The following is a 20,118-nucleotide window of genomic DNA, read 5'->3' as shown; positions in this document are numbered from 1 at the left end:
CTCTCCCAGGATTCCTGCAACGCCATCGCATAGACTTGTGGGAAATGTAGTCTATAACATGGTGACGTCACAGGTCGGTACTTTTTGGTAAACAGAGTTCGTCTTTCCGTAAGCACGTGCGGCTCTTACCCATACCTGGGCCAGATTCTGGTCATGTCTCTCCAGTGGGCTCTCTGACATGAAGGTTGGTCCAGGGTTCAGTCACCCCAGGGGCTCTGAGATGGGCATAGGCCCTGAGGGAACACGCACTGGGTAGAATGGTGGCGAGGAGGAGCTGATTTGGAGAAGCTTTCTGATCATGGGTGGGGATCGCAGGTCCGGATAGGGGGCGGAGAACACGCTGCGGGTAGGTGGGAGTGACCTCTGTGTTAGACTGTATTTAGCTGCCTGAATTCAAGGTGTGCTTCTGGGTCAGAAGAGCTAGTTTGGTACTTGAGGAATGGAGAAGCTTGTAAGGACCAGGATTCCCCGGCAATGCGGGTTGGGTGAAGATCTTTGCCTGGACATGGTGATTCTGGGCTTTCATTTTCCAGCTTCCTGGTGAAAGCATTTGCACATTAAATAGGCCACTCTCATGTGGCTGTTACTGGATTTCTCAGTATGTTTTGGCAAATGGAAATCTGGTCCTTTCAGTGCTGTGTGGGTGTCTGTTCGGGACCTAAAGACCACTGAGAGAGACCACAAAACAAAACTAGGAATTAAAAGGTGAAAACCAAACCAATCAACAAACAAAACTGCTTTATGTAGAGCCACACTCTTCTTTGCCAGTTTGAAAACTGCTGCAAAAGGGTAGATGGTTGAACTTTTAAAGGCACAGACCACAAATGTCTAAATTTTGGGGATTTTCTGCTACATGAGGCATCATACTTTTTGTTTGTTTTCTAAGCAAGGAACAGATAGTAGAGATTACAGAATGCATGTCTGGTTAATACTATTTACTGTTTGTTTTTGTTGCTATGTTGTATAACAACTTAGTTGGAAATGGAGCCAGTTTTTAACCACTGCGAGTACTATCATTCCTATCTTGCTTTGAGGTGACAGAAATTGCTAGGTTTAGAGGCAGAGTCCTGAAGGGAAGATTGGGGTGTGTGATGTTTCTCTCACTTTGTATGGAATAAATTGTGGACTTAAAGATGGTTCCCTTGGATTAGGATTCACCCAGGAAACTTTAATTCCTCATGTGAAAATACCCATGTTTGCTAAAAGGATATTGAGCTATTTCTCAATGAGAGGATTAGATAAAAGAAAATTTGCCTTCTGGGTTGTAAGCTTAGAGGTTGTCAAGCATGGGATTGTAAAACTTGTCAAAAGGTGTTAACAAAGGACACCAGAGGTGCCCTCAGTGTAAGATTGCACACATTCTGCCTGTTTTAGTTGGCTAACCCTTGGTCATATTCTTCTGTAAATGTACAGTTCTGATTTCTGGATTTTGTGTACATAACTGTCTGTCCTGATTTACAAACCTATGGTTGAACCCAACATCTATATTCCCAATAAATTTTCTGTGCTTCTGGATATCATGGCTTCTTCAGTCTCTTACCAAAGGGACTGGGGGATCCCTAAACTTTGTATTGATTGTCCTAGAAATGTCAATCCTATAAGGAGGGGTGGAAAGTACCAAACTACCAACTCTCCGTGTTCCATCAGAGAACATGATGTGGAGAGTGTGAATCCCTGTCGGGATGGAGACACGAGTTGGTGTGAGGACAGATGTGGACTTTTAGAGATTTTAGTGACTTGAGGGGTCTTGAAGGTCTGTGGAGGGAACACAGTCCTGCTGACCTGACAGGCTGTGTGCATCGCTCTCCATTCACAGCCTTGTCTTCCAGGCCTCTGTATAGTCTGGTATTTCTGTTCAACCGATTCAGCTGCTAAGTATGGCAAGCAGCATCTGTGATGTCCCTGTACAGTCTTATGGAAGTGTTTCTTCAATACTGACACTATGTCATAAACACTAAAAGATGGAATTGAGGAGCTTTGGGTCACTCAAGGTCCTCTGATTGCCACGTTGTAGGCTCCCAATCCTATCTTATTTGTGGTTTCATATTGCTTCTTTTTAGTCAGACCAGAGTTTGTGAGCTTGAGACTGGCGCCTGACATTGAAGTCTATTGGTATTTATTTTATTATTAATGGTTTTAATTAACAGTGTGGAATCATTCACTGGTTTTTATTTCAGGAAATGCTGTCATTCAGGGAAGTGGCCATTGATTTCTCTGTAGAGCAGTGGGAATGCCTGGAGCCTGCTCAGTGGAATCTGTACAGGGAATTGATGCTGGAGAATTACAGCAACCTTGTATTCCTGGGTGAGTATCACATCTATAGAGAATTCTTTTTCACCATCAATGTAGCTTCCTCCTTTGGTACAATATCTCACTGAGGTTTCTATTATATCCTTCCTTTTAAGGAAACATTGAGGAGAGTGGTATCCTTAGAAACATGTTACTGTTCTTTCTGTGTTTGTAGCTTGTCTGTGTTGGAAGTATGTTTCCTCCACTCTAGTGGGAATCTTAGAAAGTTTATTTATATATTTCACAATTCAATTATTCATGTTTTCCCTTCAAGTGAAAATCAGAATCTGCAAAGTGTAAGTGCCTTCATAGTATTTCTATATACCAATCAAAACATTTAAAGAATTAATGTTTTTATGATTTCCTTTATTCTAACATCTCTTTTCTTATCAGCATTGTACTGGATGACACAAGCCAAGTCCCAGGAGAAGAACATTCAGTGTTGTTCTTCTATTTTACAAATAGGTCTCACTGTCGCTGAGCCATACTTGGTACCATTTCTGGAACAAACCTAGGAGTCTTTGGGTGTGAAAAGACAAGAAGCAGCCACCATCCGTCCAGATGTGTAGAAATGAAGGTGTTGGTGGGGGTCAGAAGATAGATGAGACATCCAAAAATATAACAGAAAGCCAGGATCTACTCGGAACATTGAGATTATGTTGTGGTAGAAAGTATTTTTACGTATTGCCTTTAATTTCTTCTGCTATTATGAAAAGCCGTCTTGAACATTTATAATTGACGTTTAAGTGTCTAAGCTTGTATGTCCTCTCTGGTATGCTTTCCTTATATTTAAGTTGCTTGCAAAAGTCCTCATTTTGTTAAATATACATTATAATGGAAGACACAGGGACATGCCACTCAATGCTGGTCAGACTGTTATTTACTTGGCTGTGTGTAAGGAGCAGGCTGACCTAGAAAGTACCCTCCACCCTGAAGGGAGGCATTGACCCTAGTCTGTTTTGACTTGGGAGACTTTTTATTCATGTATTTATCCTCCTTGGATTCGAGTTTACCTTCTAGTGCCTCCTTCAGGGCTCTCTATCTGTGGATAGATATTGTTTAAATTTGACCTTGTAATGGAATATCTTGTTTTCTACCTCTGGATATGGTATGCTTGGATGGCATCCATGGTCTCTTAGAGTCTTCAAGACATCTGTCTGTCCATGTCCTTCTGGATTTAGAGCTTCTGTTCAGAAGTCAGGTGTAATTTTAATAGGTCTCCCAGTATATATTATGTGGCTTTTTTCCCTTGCAGCTTTTAACATTCTTTCCTTGTTTTGTATGTTTAGTGTTTTGATTATTATCTGGCACAGGGACTTTCTTCTCTGGGCCAATCTGCTTTTTGTTCTGTAAGCTTCTTGTACCTTTAAAGGCATCTTCTTCTTTAAGTTAGGAACATTTTCTTCTATAATGTTATTAGAAATATTTTCTAGGCCTTTGAGATGGGATTCTTCTCTTTCTTCTATTCCTGTCTTTCTTAAGCTTGGTCTTTTCATGGTGTCCCAGATTTTCTCCACGCTTTATGCCAGGAATTCTTTAGAATGAACATTTTCTTTGACTTCTGTATGACTTTCTTCTACCATACCTTCTACATCTGAGATTCTCTCTTGTACTTTTTCGGCGATGCTTGCATCTGTAGTTCCTGTTAACATGCCTAGATTTCCTATCTCCAGGATTCCCTCAGTTTGTATTTTCTTTATTCTATTTTTGTTTTCAGGTCTTGAAACAGTTTCATTCATTTCTTTTCTGATTGTTTATTTAATTATTATATTGGCTTTCTTTAAGAGATGTATTAATTTCCTCCAATTATTTGTGTTTTCATGAATGTCATTAGGGATTTATTCATTTCCTGTTTAAGGACCTCTATCACCTTCATATAGTTGGTTCTAAAGCCTTTGGCTTGTGCTTCAGCTGTGTTGGAAGACTCGGGGCTTGCTCTAGTAAGATAGCTAAACTCTGGAGGTCACAAATTGCCTAGGGTGTTGTTTTGTCCTCACACTGGCCTCTCTAGCCGTCTGGGTTTGTGGTAATTATAAGTTAAGGTGCTGATTTCTGCATTTGTCTTACTTAATTGGCCTGGATGGCCTGTGTTTATGGTGATAGGTGAGTCTACTGGTTACTATGGTGCCTCCAATGTAGTTTTGAAAGCCTGGGTGACCTCTCCCCTTTTGTGTGCTGGCATGGCCTCAGGGCTCAGGGTGTTCCCATTGTTTCTGGGCATCTGGGTTTTACCTTGGTTCTGAGGTACAGTTGTGTCCTCTGGATTCTAAGGAGTGTTGGTAGTCTTGTAGGCATGGTCTTATCTTGGGTTATGGATACCAGCATGGCCTCCGCCAAAGCAGGGGGCTTCTGCTATAGATATAAGCCCTACAATTTTAATTTAAGAAGTAAAACACTTTTATTTGTAAAATTTTGTAATATTATGAATTATTTCCAGTTATGTTAGAGCTAGCAAAATGCTTTGTTGTAGAGTCTAGTCACTAGGAAGCATTATGTCTATATTTAACATACGTCCAAAAGGAAGAAGGGAACATGTGTTCCCCTCTAAAGGTCTCCTGTTGATGTTTAGGGCCATTGACTTCCAGATTTGTTCAGTAGACACTGAGTACAAAGTAATTACAGTGGGCGTCTCCACTGCTTGAGAGATTTAGGGTGAGTCCAGAATCTAAAATCCTTCACAGCATGAGAGAATCATCCTACTGTATTGAGAAGCATGAGGGATAATTCATCTTTCCCACAGATAGGCGTGGGAGTTCCTGGTTTGGCTTACATGCCAGAGGGAGTCAGGAGCAGCAGATGCTGTTAAGTCCTATTCCCCATGCATCCTTATCCTGTGATGAGGCTAGAAGCCATTTACTCTGTAGTTCTGTGTCCCATCTGAGTGTAATGTGCTATTGGAACCTAGCAGTGTTTTTCATGTAAGTATAGTGTCTAGATTTAACCCCTTTAACTCAAGAATTCAGTTTTGATACTCATTTTCTTTTATGTACATCTGATTTTGAATATTATTCGATATTAAGTAATCTTTAAGTTGAATTTCACTATGTTTGAGACACCTGCCTTATGCTTAAGTTTGGCATGTACAGAGCACTGTCTAATGGAAGGTGTGCATTTGTCTCTCCCTCCAATATTCTCTCTGTAAATGAATTACATTTACACTTATCATGAATATCATCACAGCTCTTGTCACATTAAGGATAGGTACTCATTGATAATGTGATTATACCAATTAAGTATCTTTCTTGTAACAACTTATACTAAATTAGTGGCTCTCATAGTATTCAGATGTAATAAATGAAAGTACTTTATCTTTCTTAAAAATTCCATCCTTGAAAATTCATTGTCTTGATTCCTTTACAGCAGCAATGCTCAACTTTCATAATACTACAACCCTTTAATACAGTTCCTCATGTTGTAGTGACCTTCACCACAAAATTGTTTTTGTTTTACTACTTCACAATTGCTACTGGAGAGAAACGCCACAAAGGCGAATGTTTGCCTATATTGCCAAAATGAAGGGACATAAAACAACTCATTGTCAAGAGAAACCCTATATATGAAGTATGTGTCAGGGACTTTATCTGTCAATAACTTTCTGTACACATGAGAGTTCATATCAAAGAGAAACCACACAAATGTGAAGCAAGTGCAAAAATCTTTACTACTACCTCATACCTTCTTCTCCACAAATTATATCATACGGTGGAGAAACCTTATTCATGTGAATAATGTGGTGTAAACGATGGGTCCAGGTGTACCTGGAAGAGAATGGGGGACAAGGGATGCAAAGAAGGACGCCAAGACAAGAGTCTGATCAAGGCGACAATTTTATTTTTCCCCAAGGCTGAATTTATACTATAACATGGGTAACAGAGGGAGAGAGGAAGTATGAAACATTTACGCAGGCCAAGGACACAGTATTCGTGTGGTCAGGGAATCGGGTGATATTGACAGGATGTTACAAAGGTCACAGGTTTGTCATATCTATTAGTCAGCAGGATGTTGGTTTTTCAGAAAGGTTACAGGTCATCACATTGGTTATCTTAACGCGTCAGATATTATTATTCATTTTGACCACCAGATTTGTATTAGTCTTCTGCAGCTGGCTGGGGATTTTCCATGAACCCAGTCATACTTAATTCTAACCATAATAATAACATCAACAATGGAGGGCTTCAAGGGCATCGCTCCCAACAATGTGGCATAATGTTTTACTCTACTTTAGACCTTAAACACCAAAATATTCATACTGGAGAAAAATCATACAAGAGCAAAGAATATCTCATTGCAAGCCCTAACTCTGTGTACTCACTGCGTTAATTATTTGAAAATCTAAATATCTCTATCCATAAGCACTAATGCTAATAATTTGATCAGATGACAGCAAAAATACATCTTTGGTGTAATCTTTCCACCACTCTATAAACCAGCATGTTTAGAATATACCTTGATTGATAAATTTCTTTCTTCTGTGCTATCAGTGTACCATGAAACTGTTACCATGCTGTTACATGGTTGTTTGGGTGACCTGAATTTGAGTACTGGGCCATGGTATACTTACTGTTGTTTTCCCAAGCTTGGGGTCACCCAAGCTCCATAAACTTATATTTCTTACCGAGTTGGACTTTGAAATGATCTGCATGTGGTGACAGTCTGAAGTGAATGGGAATTACTGTTTGTCTCCCCTGGAAATGCTGACAGAACACATCATAAGTCATGTTTCCTTCCAGAATAATCTCTGATCTGCTTTAATCAGAGAGTATGGTCCCCCCCCCTCTGTGTGTGTGTGTGTGTGTGTGTGTGTGTGTGTGTGTATGTGTGTGTGTATGTGTGTGTTGTCACAGCAACAAACTTACGTATTGTAATAAGGGCCAAAACCAAATGCACTCCCTGTGCATAGAGGACAGATTTGCTTATCAGATGCCTGAATGACATGTTTGAAGCATTGCATATGAAATTCTTCCTTTACTCTTGATAGGTATCTCCAAGAGCACCTCAAATTTCTCACATGGGTTCTTTCATTTGCCAGTAATGAAGTAAAGACAGAATTCTCATGGATTCCTCTATGATGACTGACTTTCATAGTGATAGTGAGCTGAGGACCAGCCTTGGCTGATGGCAGGGCCTGAAGAAGGGTGAATAGAAGAGCAGGGACTTGAAGGAACACACACAGGATGTCATTCATTTCATGAGAGACAGGACAGAGAGGAAGCACATCTCAGTATGGCTTCTTCTACTCTGACAACCTGTGTCTCTTAGAGGCTTCCTTCATACACCAAATGATTTCCTCAAAAATTTAATACATTGATTACCCAGCTTTTCTCTTTCTTTCTTTCTTTCTTCCTTCCTTCCTTTCTTTCTTTCTTTCTTTCTTTCTTTCTTTCTTTCTTTCTTTCTTTCTTTCTTTCTTTCTTTCTTTCTTTTTTTATTAAATGTAGTGCAGGATGTTGGGAAGTGGCTCGAGAGAGAGAGAGAGTTCACTGGCCCCAACCAAGGAAGGAGTCCAGGGAAGTTGCCATGGGAAGGGAGAGAGAAGAGGGGGAAGAGAAAGAAGGAGTGCATGTTTAGAGAGAGAGAGAGAGAGAGAGAGAGAGAGAGAGAGAGAGATGATTACACAGCTTTTCAAAACACATTTACTTCTAAAGTTTTCCTTCATTACATAAGAATTTTGAGAGAAGGGGCTGGGGATTTAGCTCAGTGGAAGAGCGCTTGCCTAGCGAGCCCAAGGCCCTGGGTTCGGTCCCCAGCTCCGAAAAAAAAAAAAGAAAAAAAGAAAAAAAAAAAGAATTCTGAGAGAAAAGCAAGCAAACAGCAATTTTTGAGAACTAAAAATTAACATTATGATAAAATCAATTTTCTTTAACCTGAATATTTTCTTCCTCAAGATTTGTGTTGTAAAGTCTTGCAGTTAAAGAACTACTAGACAGGATGACTCTAGTTTGGCATATGATTAATAGATGAAAAATTATTTCCTACTGTATGTTATATCAAACTTGGCTTTCTACAAATGTTTGATTTCTCTGACCCTTATTTAATTCTCCATTTCCTTCCTCTGTATTTCTTTCATATTTGGCATAAGACTACCTTCCTTTTTCTTTGATTATTAAAATATTATACAGCCCCTTGTTTAAGCAGAGGTAGTCTATTAGAAGAGTTCTGGTCTGACAAGTTTGTTCAGGAAGGCAGGCAATTCACTGAGCTAAAATGCCTTCCTCTGTGTCTCTGTCACAGATCCTTGTTTCTTCCTATCTTTACTACAATTCTGTAAAGAATAAAAGAACATCGGGATTTCTAAAACTGCCTACTTTTTCCTAAAGGATTGAACCAAGGCTTGCCATTAAGGTATAATTGGAATCTCTTCCTATTTATACAAGTTCTTTGTTTCTAAAACAGAACATAAAAATTTAGCAGTTCAATTAGTTTGTCAGCTTATATGATTTCCCAAGTTTAGCTTCTTTACTATTTGTTCTCAAATTCCTTGGCTCATGCTCATACTAACAATACTCATTAGTGATCTAAACGTATGTGTAAATAATGCATTCTTGACTCAATTTCCTGCACAACTGTTCTTTCCCAGGAAGTGTCCACTGCTTTTCTTCTTGTTTACACCAGCTTTTTATTGTTTCAGCTCTAGCTTTCGGAGAGAGGCTACAGTGAGAAATATAACAAAAGGTATTAAGCAGATTTCCACCAATGGCAGTGAAGTGTCTTCCAGTTGTTGACCAAGCACTGAAACTTTGTCAAGCAGCTCCTTCAGGACAATTGGCATCTCCATGACACTTTCTATGTATGATATCATGGATGTAAAGTAATAAACATTCTTACCCAGCTATGAACCCTGGAAGTATAATAAGGAAGAAGTGCGATGGTGACCTGATAGTTATTGGTGGTAACCAACCATCTTCTAATTGGATTTAAAGCTCATCCCACAGGCTGTAACTAATAATAGGTGGTGTTAATGTGGTGGTGAGCCTGCTATTCTGGTAAGTGGGCACGGTAACTAAATGAAACCTAGTTTGTTGGGTCATTTGTGTTTCGTGAATGCCAAAACTTTTACTGAGGTTCACAGAATATATACCCCAAGTTTACCGGGTGAAGAGTTTCAGGAAGCACAGTGGAAAAACAGGCTTATGCCCTCAGGGGGGGAAAAAAAACAACACACACACACACACACACACACACACACAGGGAAAAAAACAGGAACTGATTTAACAGTGTTACTGCCCAGGTGTGGTACCACCCAGGGCAAACAGCAAGGTCAGAATGATCCTTTGTTAGGAACAAAAGGCGTCTACATGCATCAGCAAGGCTCAGAAGGGGTCCAGGAGGGTTTGACACAAGTTCTTTTAGTTTTTTTTTTTTTTTTTTCTACCCAGAGATTCAGGCACCTCTTAAAATTTGCCAGAAAATATGAACTGTGTGGTCGAAGGACAGTACTACACAAACACACAATTGGTCACAGTGCAGAGAATAGTACCCTGTGGATACACTGACCTAAGTAAGACACCTACATCACACCCCTAATGCCAAACCTCAGGGATCTATGAGTGAGAAGAGGTAGTGGAGAGATGATCAGAGCCAGATAGAGTGATGTCTACGTGAAACAGCATTGGCTAGAAATGTCACTGTGGAACCAAAGGAAAATTCCACAAGCTACACCCCTCCCCTAAGGGAAATTCCACCAGTTATACCTACCCCACCCATTCATGGTTTTATGACCTAGTTACACCCTGTCTTCGTGGTAGTCACATGACCGGCAGGACCGGCAGGGACTTTCCACTGCCCAAAACCACAGCCTTTCTCCAGGCACCAAGGACAATGTGACCATGACGTGGACCAATGAAGTTAAAGGGCAAATGGTTCCAACCAATCCTGTGTGCCTCGATGTACCCCTCCCCATTCCTGTGACTTTTGTGCTTCTTGTGCTTAAAAGTAGCATGTATCTGTAGGACGGGGTTCGTTGCCTTCTTCTCCCGCTTGAAGGCTGAGGAACCCTGATGCGCTGGAATTAATAAACCTCTTGCTGATTGCATCGAATCTCGGCTCCAGTGGTCTTTTGGGATGAGTGGATCTTTGGTGGTAGTCCTTCAGGTCCAACAGTCACAACCATTGCTGATGAGAATATACTGTGAGTGATAACTATGTGGACATCGGCTGAAGCTAAAACGAATCATAGAACATGCATGAATGGGTGAGAACCTTTATATGCCATACCTGAGTGGAGCAGCTATGACATTGATAGCTCCTGTGGGAGGCAGTCAGTTTGAGAGGCGTCCATCTGGGTTCCAGACCATTGTCCTAAATCTCTACACATAGAGCAAGTACTGGATGAAATTAAGAAAAGCCCACGAAGTTGAGAGAATAAGATGCTTTTAAGGGTAAGAAGTAATAGATGAAGGAACAAGGATACTTGGTGAAAACATGTGCTCTACATGTGTTCCCCCAAAGCAGATATCAATTTCAAAATGATTGGTTTTGGACATACCCAAAGTTGATCTGTTTTGTCAGTGATTGCAGCACAAGACTCTGGCTGTCATAGAGGTTACAGAGGGACAGTATCTTCCTGGGAAGGCGTCATGAGGGAGCAAGTAAGAAGACTCCCAGAAGTCTTCTGAGTCTGCTGAGGATTGAAGAGGCCTGCATCAGTGTAACATCATGCAAAAGACAGGGATGGCTTTGCAGAGATGACATACAGCCAGACTCACTTAGCATCTTCCACTTGACTTTGCCAAGAGTCAAACAGGAAAGTTGAACAGTAGCCTCCCCTCTCTTTCTTTTCTTCTGTATCCATAGTTATCACAGGTGCTTTGGTTACTGGTTGTCTATCATTATTAATGATAGGAAAAACCTATAACAATTTGGTGTATAGAAAATTTAGACAAAATATGTTGTTGGGTTTTTTTTTAGAAAACAGTTTATTAACATGTAAATGTCATGTGAACAATAGAGAAAACATGGAGAAATGAATAAACCCTAGTGTAGATCTCTTAAGAAAGTGTCTCAGCTTCATGCTTAAATCCATTCCTCCATAACAATGAAAGGCCTTTATGTACATAGATCTTTTCTAAAAGAATGATTTTTTTCAGAGCTACAGTCTGAGGTGAGCTTCTGAAAGGACCAGCAGAAGGTGAAGAGTGTAGCAGAGACTCACTCTTGGGTGGCATTGCTCATTTCTATCTTTTAAAATTCCAAACACTTTTGCTTAAAATGTTGAAAGTAAAAAAGACTCTAATGCACACCATGTAGGTAGGTCAACATGGGACTTTGCAGCCCTATGAAAAAGAAGTGCTTCACCATGCAATTGATGGGATAGACAGTGTCCTTTCTCACAGTCCCAAGGGACATTGCATAAAACATTCAGGTCACAGCCGAGTTGCATTGGAATCCCACTATATACTCATGTTAGCACCATAGCAAACTCTGGAATGAGGTTATCTGTGCTTCAGAGCAAAGATGGAAATTTGTCTTGATACAATTCTTTGGTGTCCAGGTGATTATTCAGCAAGGTCAGACCCAATACATGTGATGTTTTAAGAGTTGGATTTTCTCACTATTTTCTTTTCATTCCTTGCTAGATTGCTAGGTCTCCTTTCTACAGGAGGCCAGTTTCCACTATTCCTGGTCATGTTGAAGTAATAATCTTGTAAGAACTGTGAGGTAAGCAATTGATTGAATTACAAAGTTAGGAGACTTTGGGTTTTGACTGTCTTGGGACTACTAAATTCTATAGAGAATGGATTCCCTTTCCTCATAAGAGATGAAAGTGAAACTCAGGCTTCCAGAGTAGAAGTCATGGTGTATAGTAAGTTATTTGTTATTTCTGTTACCTTTTCATTTCTGTGTCCTGATTTTGAGGAACTGAGTGAAGTTCAAGGCAATTGCTCTGACTTTCAACATAGGAACAATTTAGCCTTAGAAAAGAGTAAGACTGTTGAAAACAACAGACCATTGCGTAGGGAATTGTAACAGTACATAAAGGGCCAGTAGTGGTCATTACACTTACTAGTGTGATCGTAGGACATGCACTGTGTCCCTCCATTTGGTGTGGGAACAGGGAAATGTTGATGAAATTCTAGTAGAGCTTTTACAAAACAATTTTTTTTTTAATGTTTTCAAGGGGGTTGAGGAAAGGTAGGAAAATCCTGAGATGCAGATTATAGGTGTTCTTTGCAAGTAAATGTCAAAGAGTTGGACTTTTTAATCGTTGTTTGGTACTTATACTGTCTCTATGTCCCTGACCAACATTTCATGCTGTAGGATTCCAATGTTCACATGAGAACTTTTTCAGGCTGTGGGTGGGATCTACATATAGCTCACAGAGAGTGTCATTGTAGGCGAACATGGATTATGTATTTGTAGGAGTGCATATTGAGATGTCTCAATTGTACCAAACTGTATCAAATTGTATACAAATTGTATCAGGGCGGTTCTGCCCTGACCTGCATGGCAGGAGCTGCTGCATCAGCTATTTTTGCTATCACAGCACTTGGAGGAATTTCCCCGCCCCCTCCCCAAGTTGGGATTTCCACGTTTGGCCTGATTTCAGTTTTGCTTTCCTTTAAGAGACCTATGCTGAGAAATCAAAACCTATGCCGCTGGCTACTGGCATGAGGTGATTTACATCGTCAGTCATGTCTAGGGGTTGGGTTTATGGTTTTTGCATTTGTAACCCTGCTGCTTTGTAGTATTGTTGAGCCTTGATCAGAACTGTCTTGGCTCCATTCTTCTCTTGTCCCTGTCCTTTAATTTCCAGACTCCCATTCGAGGTACCGACATTGACTGGTGGTCTTGGGTTGACTACACCAAACAGTTCTACCATGTATCAGTCTAAGTTTTGTTTTTACTTTTTCCTTTTATTTAGAAAGAAGGTATACTTAAATTGTCCAGTCCAGACTTAGATCCATTTGTCAGTAACCTCTGAGAAGCTAGGCGCGCAATCAAGCACACCAAGGCAGAGTTGAAAATCCCTCTTTAAAAGATAATTTTCGGGGCTGGGGATTTAGCTCAGTGGTAGAGCGCTTACCTAGGAAGCGCAAGGCCCTGGGTTCAGTCCCCAGCTCCGAAAAAAAGAACAACAACAAAAAAAAAAAAGATAATTTTCATTTCTACATCAGCGTAGTGCTTCATTAAAGTACAACTGAGTCAACAAGCTTTGTTTTTCAGATGGTAGTAAGATTAAAATTAGAACACATGTACCAGAAAGGACTTGTAAGCCTAATATTTCCGTGAAAGGCTCTACTCACATCCATACACCTCTTGTTGTGGCTCTGGAGTTGAAAACCATCCTGACTCCCCAAGGTTGTCATATGAACTTTTCATTTCCCTTCTACACTCTGCTGCAGGTTTCCAAGGAGAAATCCAGGAACAGCAGACATTGCCTTACCTGGATTCCAGGAATTCCTTCTCACAGTCTTTTGCCCACACGACTCTGACGTCACAAGGAAATCCCATCAGGCTTTTGGTCAACGCGCATGAATCTTCCCCAAAGTTGGACTAGAGGCCTGTGTTTCTTTACATTTCTGTAGTGTCTCTGATTTAGAGGTTGGTCCAGGGAGCAGGGTAGTCTGGGGCTTCTGCAGGGAGCTGGGTTCCATCACAGAGAGAGCTGACCTGGGCTGGGCGGGAGGGCTGAAGAAGGTGCTTGGACTTGTTGTGCTGACCTGGCTGGGGCATGTGAAGTTGCTGGGCAGGGCAGGGGACAGGGTGTTTGATATTGTGAAGGTTTTCCTAGGACACTAGGTGCAGCCTGAGCAGCTTGGTAGTAGTGGGGATAGATAAACAGTGCAAGGGCCAGGATTACAAGCCTGGTGGTCAGCTCACTACCTGCTCCTGAGAGACCTGCTTTGCTGGGATGCATACTTCCCTGACTGCCACATTCTCACCTGGATACTGTCGCATTCTTCAGTGTCTTGAGAGTAAATGGGGTCTCTGGTCTCTCCTGTACTCTGTAGCCAGACTATTGTAATTAAGAATTAATTTCACGTAAAGAATTGAGTGAAAAGAATCTGACGTGAAACAAGAGGCATGTTGGGAAATTTTGGAACACAACAGGAGATCTGCCAGAAGGAACTGCTATAGAAAATCTTTGACTAGGTGAGAGAACACATAGCCAACACATAGAGGGAAAGACTAAAAAGCAGAGTGCCAATTAGGGAAGCTGAATCCTGTTCAACCTTGAGGGCTGCTTTTCTCAAACCTTTGAAAAGTCCTACCTCCTTAAGTTACTGTTGAGTAATCTGGGGGGAGGGGTGTGTGTGGGAAGACCAGATGTCTGGTTAGCCCACAATGCTTGGGTCAACAGGTCTTCATCTGGGTTTGAATTTGTTGAGCTAGTCCATGACCAGGGTGAAAAGCTTACACAGCCTTGTTTTAGAGGGTCAGGCTTCTGTGTCAGGTCAGCAGGCTGAGGGAGAAATCACAGACCTGTGTGTATTCATGTGATTGGAAGTAAACAGAACTGTGATAGTAAAGAAACTTGAGCCTATTCTGAGGCACATCCCTGTCATCTCTGCATTTGTGAGGGGGGAAGGGTGACATCCCCTGCATCACAGCAAATTCAAGGTCAATGTAGGCTACTTCAGTCTGTGTCAGAAAACATTTAAACATACTTGGTGCACATGAGAAATACTTTCTGTGGTTCATTTCATGTCTTCCAGTAAGAGCCAAGGCAAATCCCTGCAATCAGCAATTTGCTGACTTACAAACTACATGTGCTTCCCTTCTGCTGACCCATTCCTTGTGCAATTTAAACTTTTTTTCCATAGCATACTCTTGTTAAAGACATTACATTTTGGTGATTAATTGTTTGCATTTACTATGTGAGGAAGAATTGTCCTCTTTCCCTTGCTTGAATATTCTGCCTATTTGCAGCAAATTTCCACTCTTTTTGGATAGTAGTTTGTGTTAGATTCTGCCATGACCTGATGATGCTTTCTTCTGGTCTTCCCTGAATTCTTCCAGTTTCCTCCTCTCATCTCTAAGCTGAGAGTCCATCATTTCTTCATTTCCTTTGTACAGTTCTTGACTGATGCAGGCTGCTGTGGTTTACGTCCCTGTGTCTTTTTCTAAAACTGCATCGCACATTCCTTCCCATGTCCCTGTCCCATAGCTTCAGCTGTTTGCAGATGCTGCTTCCAGTTACCAGGAACAAAACCACTTCCTCCACTGTCTCTCATGCATACTGCCATCTCCAACCAGTAAAGCAAACTGCTAGTGTGGGACGCCTTCCTCTTGCACAGGTTGAAGCCCTGTTCCCCTTGGTGGGTTGTTCTCTGCCCTCCCAGGCTTCCTTCATTGTATGTTAGTATGAGGGAAGGAGTTACTTGTCTTTACAGCTCATGCATGAAGCTTGCTCTGTTGGACATGTGATACCTGGGAAACAATGAGGGGAGCTGTGCTGGGTGATGACATTCAGACCCTGCTGATGTATATGATTATATCAGAGGCACTGAAGAGAAATTACAAAGGGATGCAACAGGAGTCAAACACATTAGGAAGGAATAAAGCCGAGGAACCCAAATTGTCAAGACATTGTCATTTTCTGGTATACAGGTGTCTGTCATAGTGACTTCCATAGTTGTTATCAAATGCCGTAACGTATCAGTGACATAGTTTGATGTGAAAGGTGTCTGTTGGTCCTGCTAATTCTCTTTACATCTGCATTCCATTGTTCTCTTCTTTTCAGAATCCATGTAAACATAAGTCAGATGGATCAGGGTGCAAGTCCCCAGTCTTCACTGAATACACTCCATGTCCAGGTGCTTTAAGACTCAGAACAATATATGGGCTCTTTAAAATCCACAGATTCCTCTAGATATCTGATTTATAGGGTAAAGCATGAGATATTTATTTTTAAATTAATATTACATAATTCAGGTTTTTAAAGCAGATTCTATACTTGGTCTCCTATATTTTTTCATGGTTTATTCATTTCTCAGTCTTAAATTTGAAAAATGCATTTACTTGAAGCAACAATTAATGATTGTTTCACCCCATTCTCATGTGAAGAAAGTCTTGGAGCAAAGATAGAGAAGGTGTTTCTTTGTGTGTGTTGCGTATTTTAAGTATTATGGTCTGTAATGTAGATGGGCTGGTTTTGAATAGCGGTTCGGTATTATTTGGAACCTCATCAGGAATCCAGTCTTCTCTTGGCATGTCACTTAGACTTCCCACCAGTGTCCTGCTAGTCTGGCTTTTGTCTGTCTTCTCTAAAAAGATATCTTTGAGAGGCACTGACAGGAGATGCAAGAGTTCATAATACATTTATTCTGTTCATCCTGTTGCTTCTAGGCTTGCTTCTAGGAGCAGTCTCCATTTGATATCTACATCCCAATTATTATAAGAATGAGTAATAGTTTTAATGAATGACAGTTTGCTTCCAGGACTGGCCTCCATTGCAAATGCAGCACAGTGCCTCCCAATTTTAGTAAGAATTAATGAATAACAATTTGCCTCCTAGGTCAGACATTATTTGCATTTCCTCCCTATTGAAAATAAATTTGCAAGTCAAAAATTTCCCTCTAATGATTCTCATTCATTGTATTGACTAAAATCCTGACTAAGTTCACAGGCCTACCACCCATCACCCACAGCATGGCCTTACAATAGACACTTCCCCATGCAGAACGTGGTGGCTTGTGCTAGGTGACATAGGGAGGGGTACTTGCAGTTAATTCTCAATACTGTTTCACTTCTTCCTGGGCTCTTGCCCTTCTCCATGCTGATAATTTTTCCATCTCCTTGGTAGTCCCCTAGTTCTGCAGACTCCTCTCTTAATTCTGTGACCCTTTAATACAGTTCCCCATCTCTCGTGGCAAGCCCCATCAAAATTTCTCTCGTTTTTACTTCATAATTGTAATTTTGCTACTGTAATCATGATGTAAATATTTTTGGAGATAGGTTTGCCAAAAGGTTTGTGACGGGTTGGGAACCACAGACCTAGATGAAACACTGTGGGATCTGTCCCCAACCCACCCATCTATCCTTCTTATAAGGTCAGGAAGCTGCTCTGTTCGACTAGCTACAAAGAAGCTTTCAAGACAGTTGAATTTGTTTTCCCTTGATAAATTACTGGGTCTCTGTTCACTAGATTGCTTCATTCTGCCTGTGTCTTGGAGACCTGCTGACCTCCTTATTGCCACTTAACTTTGCACTGTAAACAAGACTGTTTTCTATGCAGTCACTTTTTAAGGAGCATGTACTTCAGTTGTCCTAAAGTCTTATGATGATAGTTACTCTGATCTCCCTGTGCTGAAATCACCTCTCACTTCAGACATAAGACTCAGAGGATTGCAGCTGGACCAGGCACGAAGGTCTCCTACCTAAGGACCAGTTATCATAGTGATAGAAGTTACTTTGCAAGCTTCCAAATGAGAGAAGCAATAAATGGTCCTGGCTAGCTGTAAAGGCAGTAGACCACAGAAACATCTCATATGGCATGGTATCCCTAAAGGTGTCACAGTACTACTCACATCTTGACATTAGCAGCAGTCTAATTGAACTTAAAGGTTGATCAAGCAGACATACATCATGGGTAGAAGCATAGGCAACCACCCATGATGGTTAATTCTTGAATGCTGGAGGACAATCTAATGTCACTTTACTAAACCATCATAAGTCTAACTGCATTCCAAAGACTTTTTCTTAGGTCTACACATATGTGTAGCTGTTAGTGTTTCTCAGAGTACTTCTTGCTGCCACACAGAGAACATTACAGAAAACTGAAACTTACCAAAATGCAGAGAACTATGATCTTGTGTCCAGACCCAATAGATGCATCCATACCACAATTTCTGCACATACTAATCAGGGAATATTTCTGCACACAATAATCAGGGAATATTTCTGGATAGGGGCAGATTGATTATGAGAGCTGAAGGCCCAGGAGGTCTTCTGTGAGGTTGTGCAGCCTAGAAAGTGAAGGGAAGCTGCACCCTTGACAACCCAACAGCAGTCCTACCTGAGCAATGACAGTGGCATGTGATGCTCTGCTGGGGTACTCTCCTGAGTAGACAGAGACATGTGAACACCTAAGAACTGTTGAGAAAAGGAGAATTAGCCTTTCCCAGGGCTAAACCCACCAACTATTCATCCAGTAACAGGTGGACATATGTGTGTGTGTTTGTGTGTGTGTGTATGTGTGTGTGTGTGTGTGTGTGTGTGTATAGATTTGAGGGACAGGAGAGAAGTTGCGATAAGTAGATGGAGGGGAAAATTAAAATTATTTTTTAGTTCAGCAATTTTTCAGAGGTGAAAATAGAGTCTTATCAATTGTGGCAATATGGGTGATGTTAGAGATGTAACAGATAGAGAGGGAACCTAACTAAAGAGCACAGAGGGTTCTGTTCTATTTTAAATTTTAGTCCTAAGCATGCTGATTTTCCCATATGTTCAGATATGTCGGCGCCTGCACTGACACAGTACCGAGAATTGGGCGAAAGCCTGCCGGATTAAAGAAACACACACACACAGGTTATTCATGTCAAGCCAGGAGAGGAAGAGAGACTCCTGTAGCTTTATTCACCACTTATATACTCAAGTTCCCCAGGTAGAAAATATCTGGGAAGCACAGTGGGAAACCCCGGCTCCTGACTACCTGGCTCATGACTTTGGTAACAAAAGATGGACTAATTAGGGAGAAATCCGAGAAGACCAGCCTAAATCTTAAAGACAAAGACTGAGAAAGCAAAAGGCAGGAGCAAATTGACCACCGCCCAGGTGTGGCCCAGGTCTGTTGGTTCCACTTGCATCAGCCGGGCTCAGCAGGGGTCAAACCCTGCAAGAGACCCAGAAGGGTCTTGTTCAGGCTGAAAGCATTCTGTGATTGTTATCTTCTTGTGCCTTAAATTCATGGGAGAGGCTTTTGTCCAACAATCTCAAGCCTTTATGGCAGTCATCTTAACTGTGGCCATACAGTCATAAAGCGGCCAGGCCCAAATCCAATACGGCTCCCTACACAGATACTTAAATGATATTAGTCTCTGAGTTCTTCCTTTACAGTTCTACCCCTTGACTCCTCCATCTGTTGTCCCTCGTCACCATGCTTTGTGTCACTGCTGAACTCTGGACAAATTCAGAAACCCAGACGACAGCCAGAGCCACCTCATCAGAGTCTGATATATTTTTATTTCATTTCACATTCATGACTCTGCATGTTCAGGGGTGACAGTACCTTCTCCCTCAGCAGGACTTCCTCCTCTGAGAAATGTTTACATGTGCAGTGTTCAATCCAAGCATATGGCAGTAAATGCATGTTCTGTGGATTCACTCATTTTACATTTCACCTGTCTTCAATGTATAGAATCCACATGGTCTCATAGCATCTTTTGCCTTGTTTTACCTTGAAGATGGGTCCATTGTGAGGTCACATGAGCACCTTTGACGTGTCTGAGGAATGTTACTCAGTGATGTAAGAAGCACTTCTAGCTCTCTTTCATCCTTACACAGAATCTAGGTTTGTGTCTACAGCACATGATGCCTGTGTTAAGGTTTGCATCACTGTAATAAAGACCACAAGGAAAGACAGCTTGGAGAAGAAAGGATTCCTTTCAGCTTACAACTTCAGTAACAGTTTATCACTGAGAGAATTCAAGACAGGAACTGGAGCAGAGGCCACAGAGGAACACTGCTTAATTGGCTTGTTTTCCATGACTTGCTCAGCTTGCTTTTCTATACTTCCTCAGTAGGGTCCCACACACAATGTACTGTGGGTATCTCATTATCAACACTAATTAGGAAAATGCCATAGGCTTGGCTATAGGACAATTTCATGGAGACCTTTTTTTTTCCAAATAATTCCTCTCTCTCTTCAAATGATGCTAGCTACTATTG

At 41.2% G+C, this 20,118-nt stretch overlaps 1 protein-coding gene across 1 annotated transcript; it reads left to right on the top strand.

Annotated features, from left to right (window-relative positions):
* The first annotated feature begins 120 nt into the window (after positions 1-120).
* Positions 121-10,326, top strand: Zfp972 (zinc finger protein 972). The gene is made up of 3 exons (NM_001402080.1): positions 121-184; positions 2,178-2,304; positions 8,918-10,326. The coding sequence occupies exons 1-3, from the start codon at positions 179-181 to the stop codon at positions 8,944-8,946; spliced, it is 162 nt and encodes a 53-aa protein (NP_001389009.1). The 5' UTR covers positions 121-178; the 3' UTR covers positions 8,947-10,326.
* The last annotated feature ends 9,792 nt before the right edge of the window (positions 10,327-20,118 follow it).

Source organism: Rattus norvegicus, chromosome 1, assembly GCF_036323735.1.
Source record: "Rattus norvegicus strain BN/NHsdMcwi chromosome 1, GRCr8, whole genome shotgun sequence".
Lineage (NCBI taxonomy): Eukaryota > Metazoa > Chordata > Mammalia > Rodentia > Muridae > Rattus > Rattus norvegicus.
The sequence above is the reverse complement of the archived record's forward strand: the minus strand, read 5'-3'. Positions and strand labels throughout refer to the sequence as shown.

Excerpts from the sequence above, each read along its gene's own strand:
- Zfp972 (NM_001402080.1), top strand. Across the intron at positions 2,305-8,917 it reads CAGCAACCTTGTATTCCTGG|CTCTAGCTTTCGGAGAGAGG; the intron begins GTGAGTATCACA and ends TTATTGTTTCAG.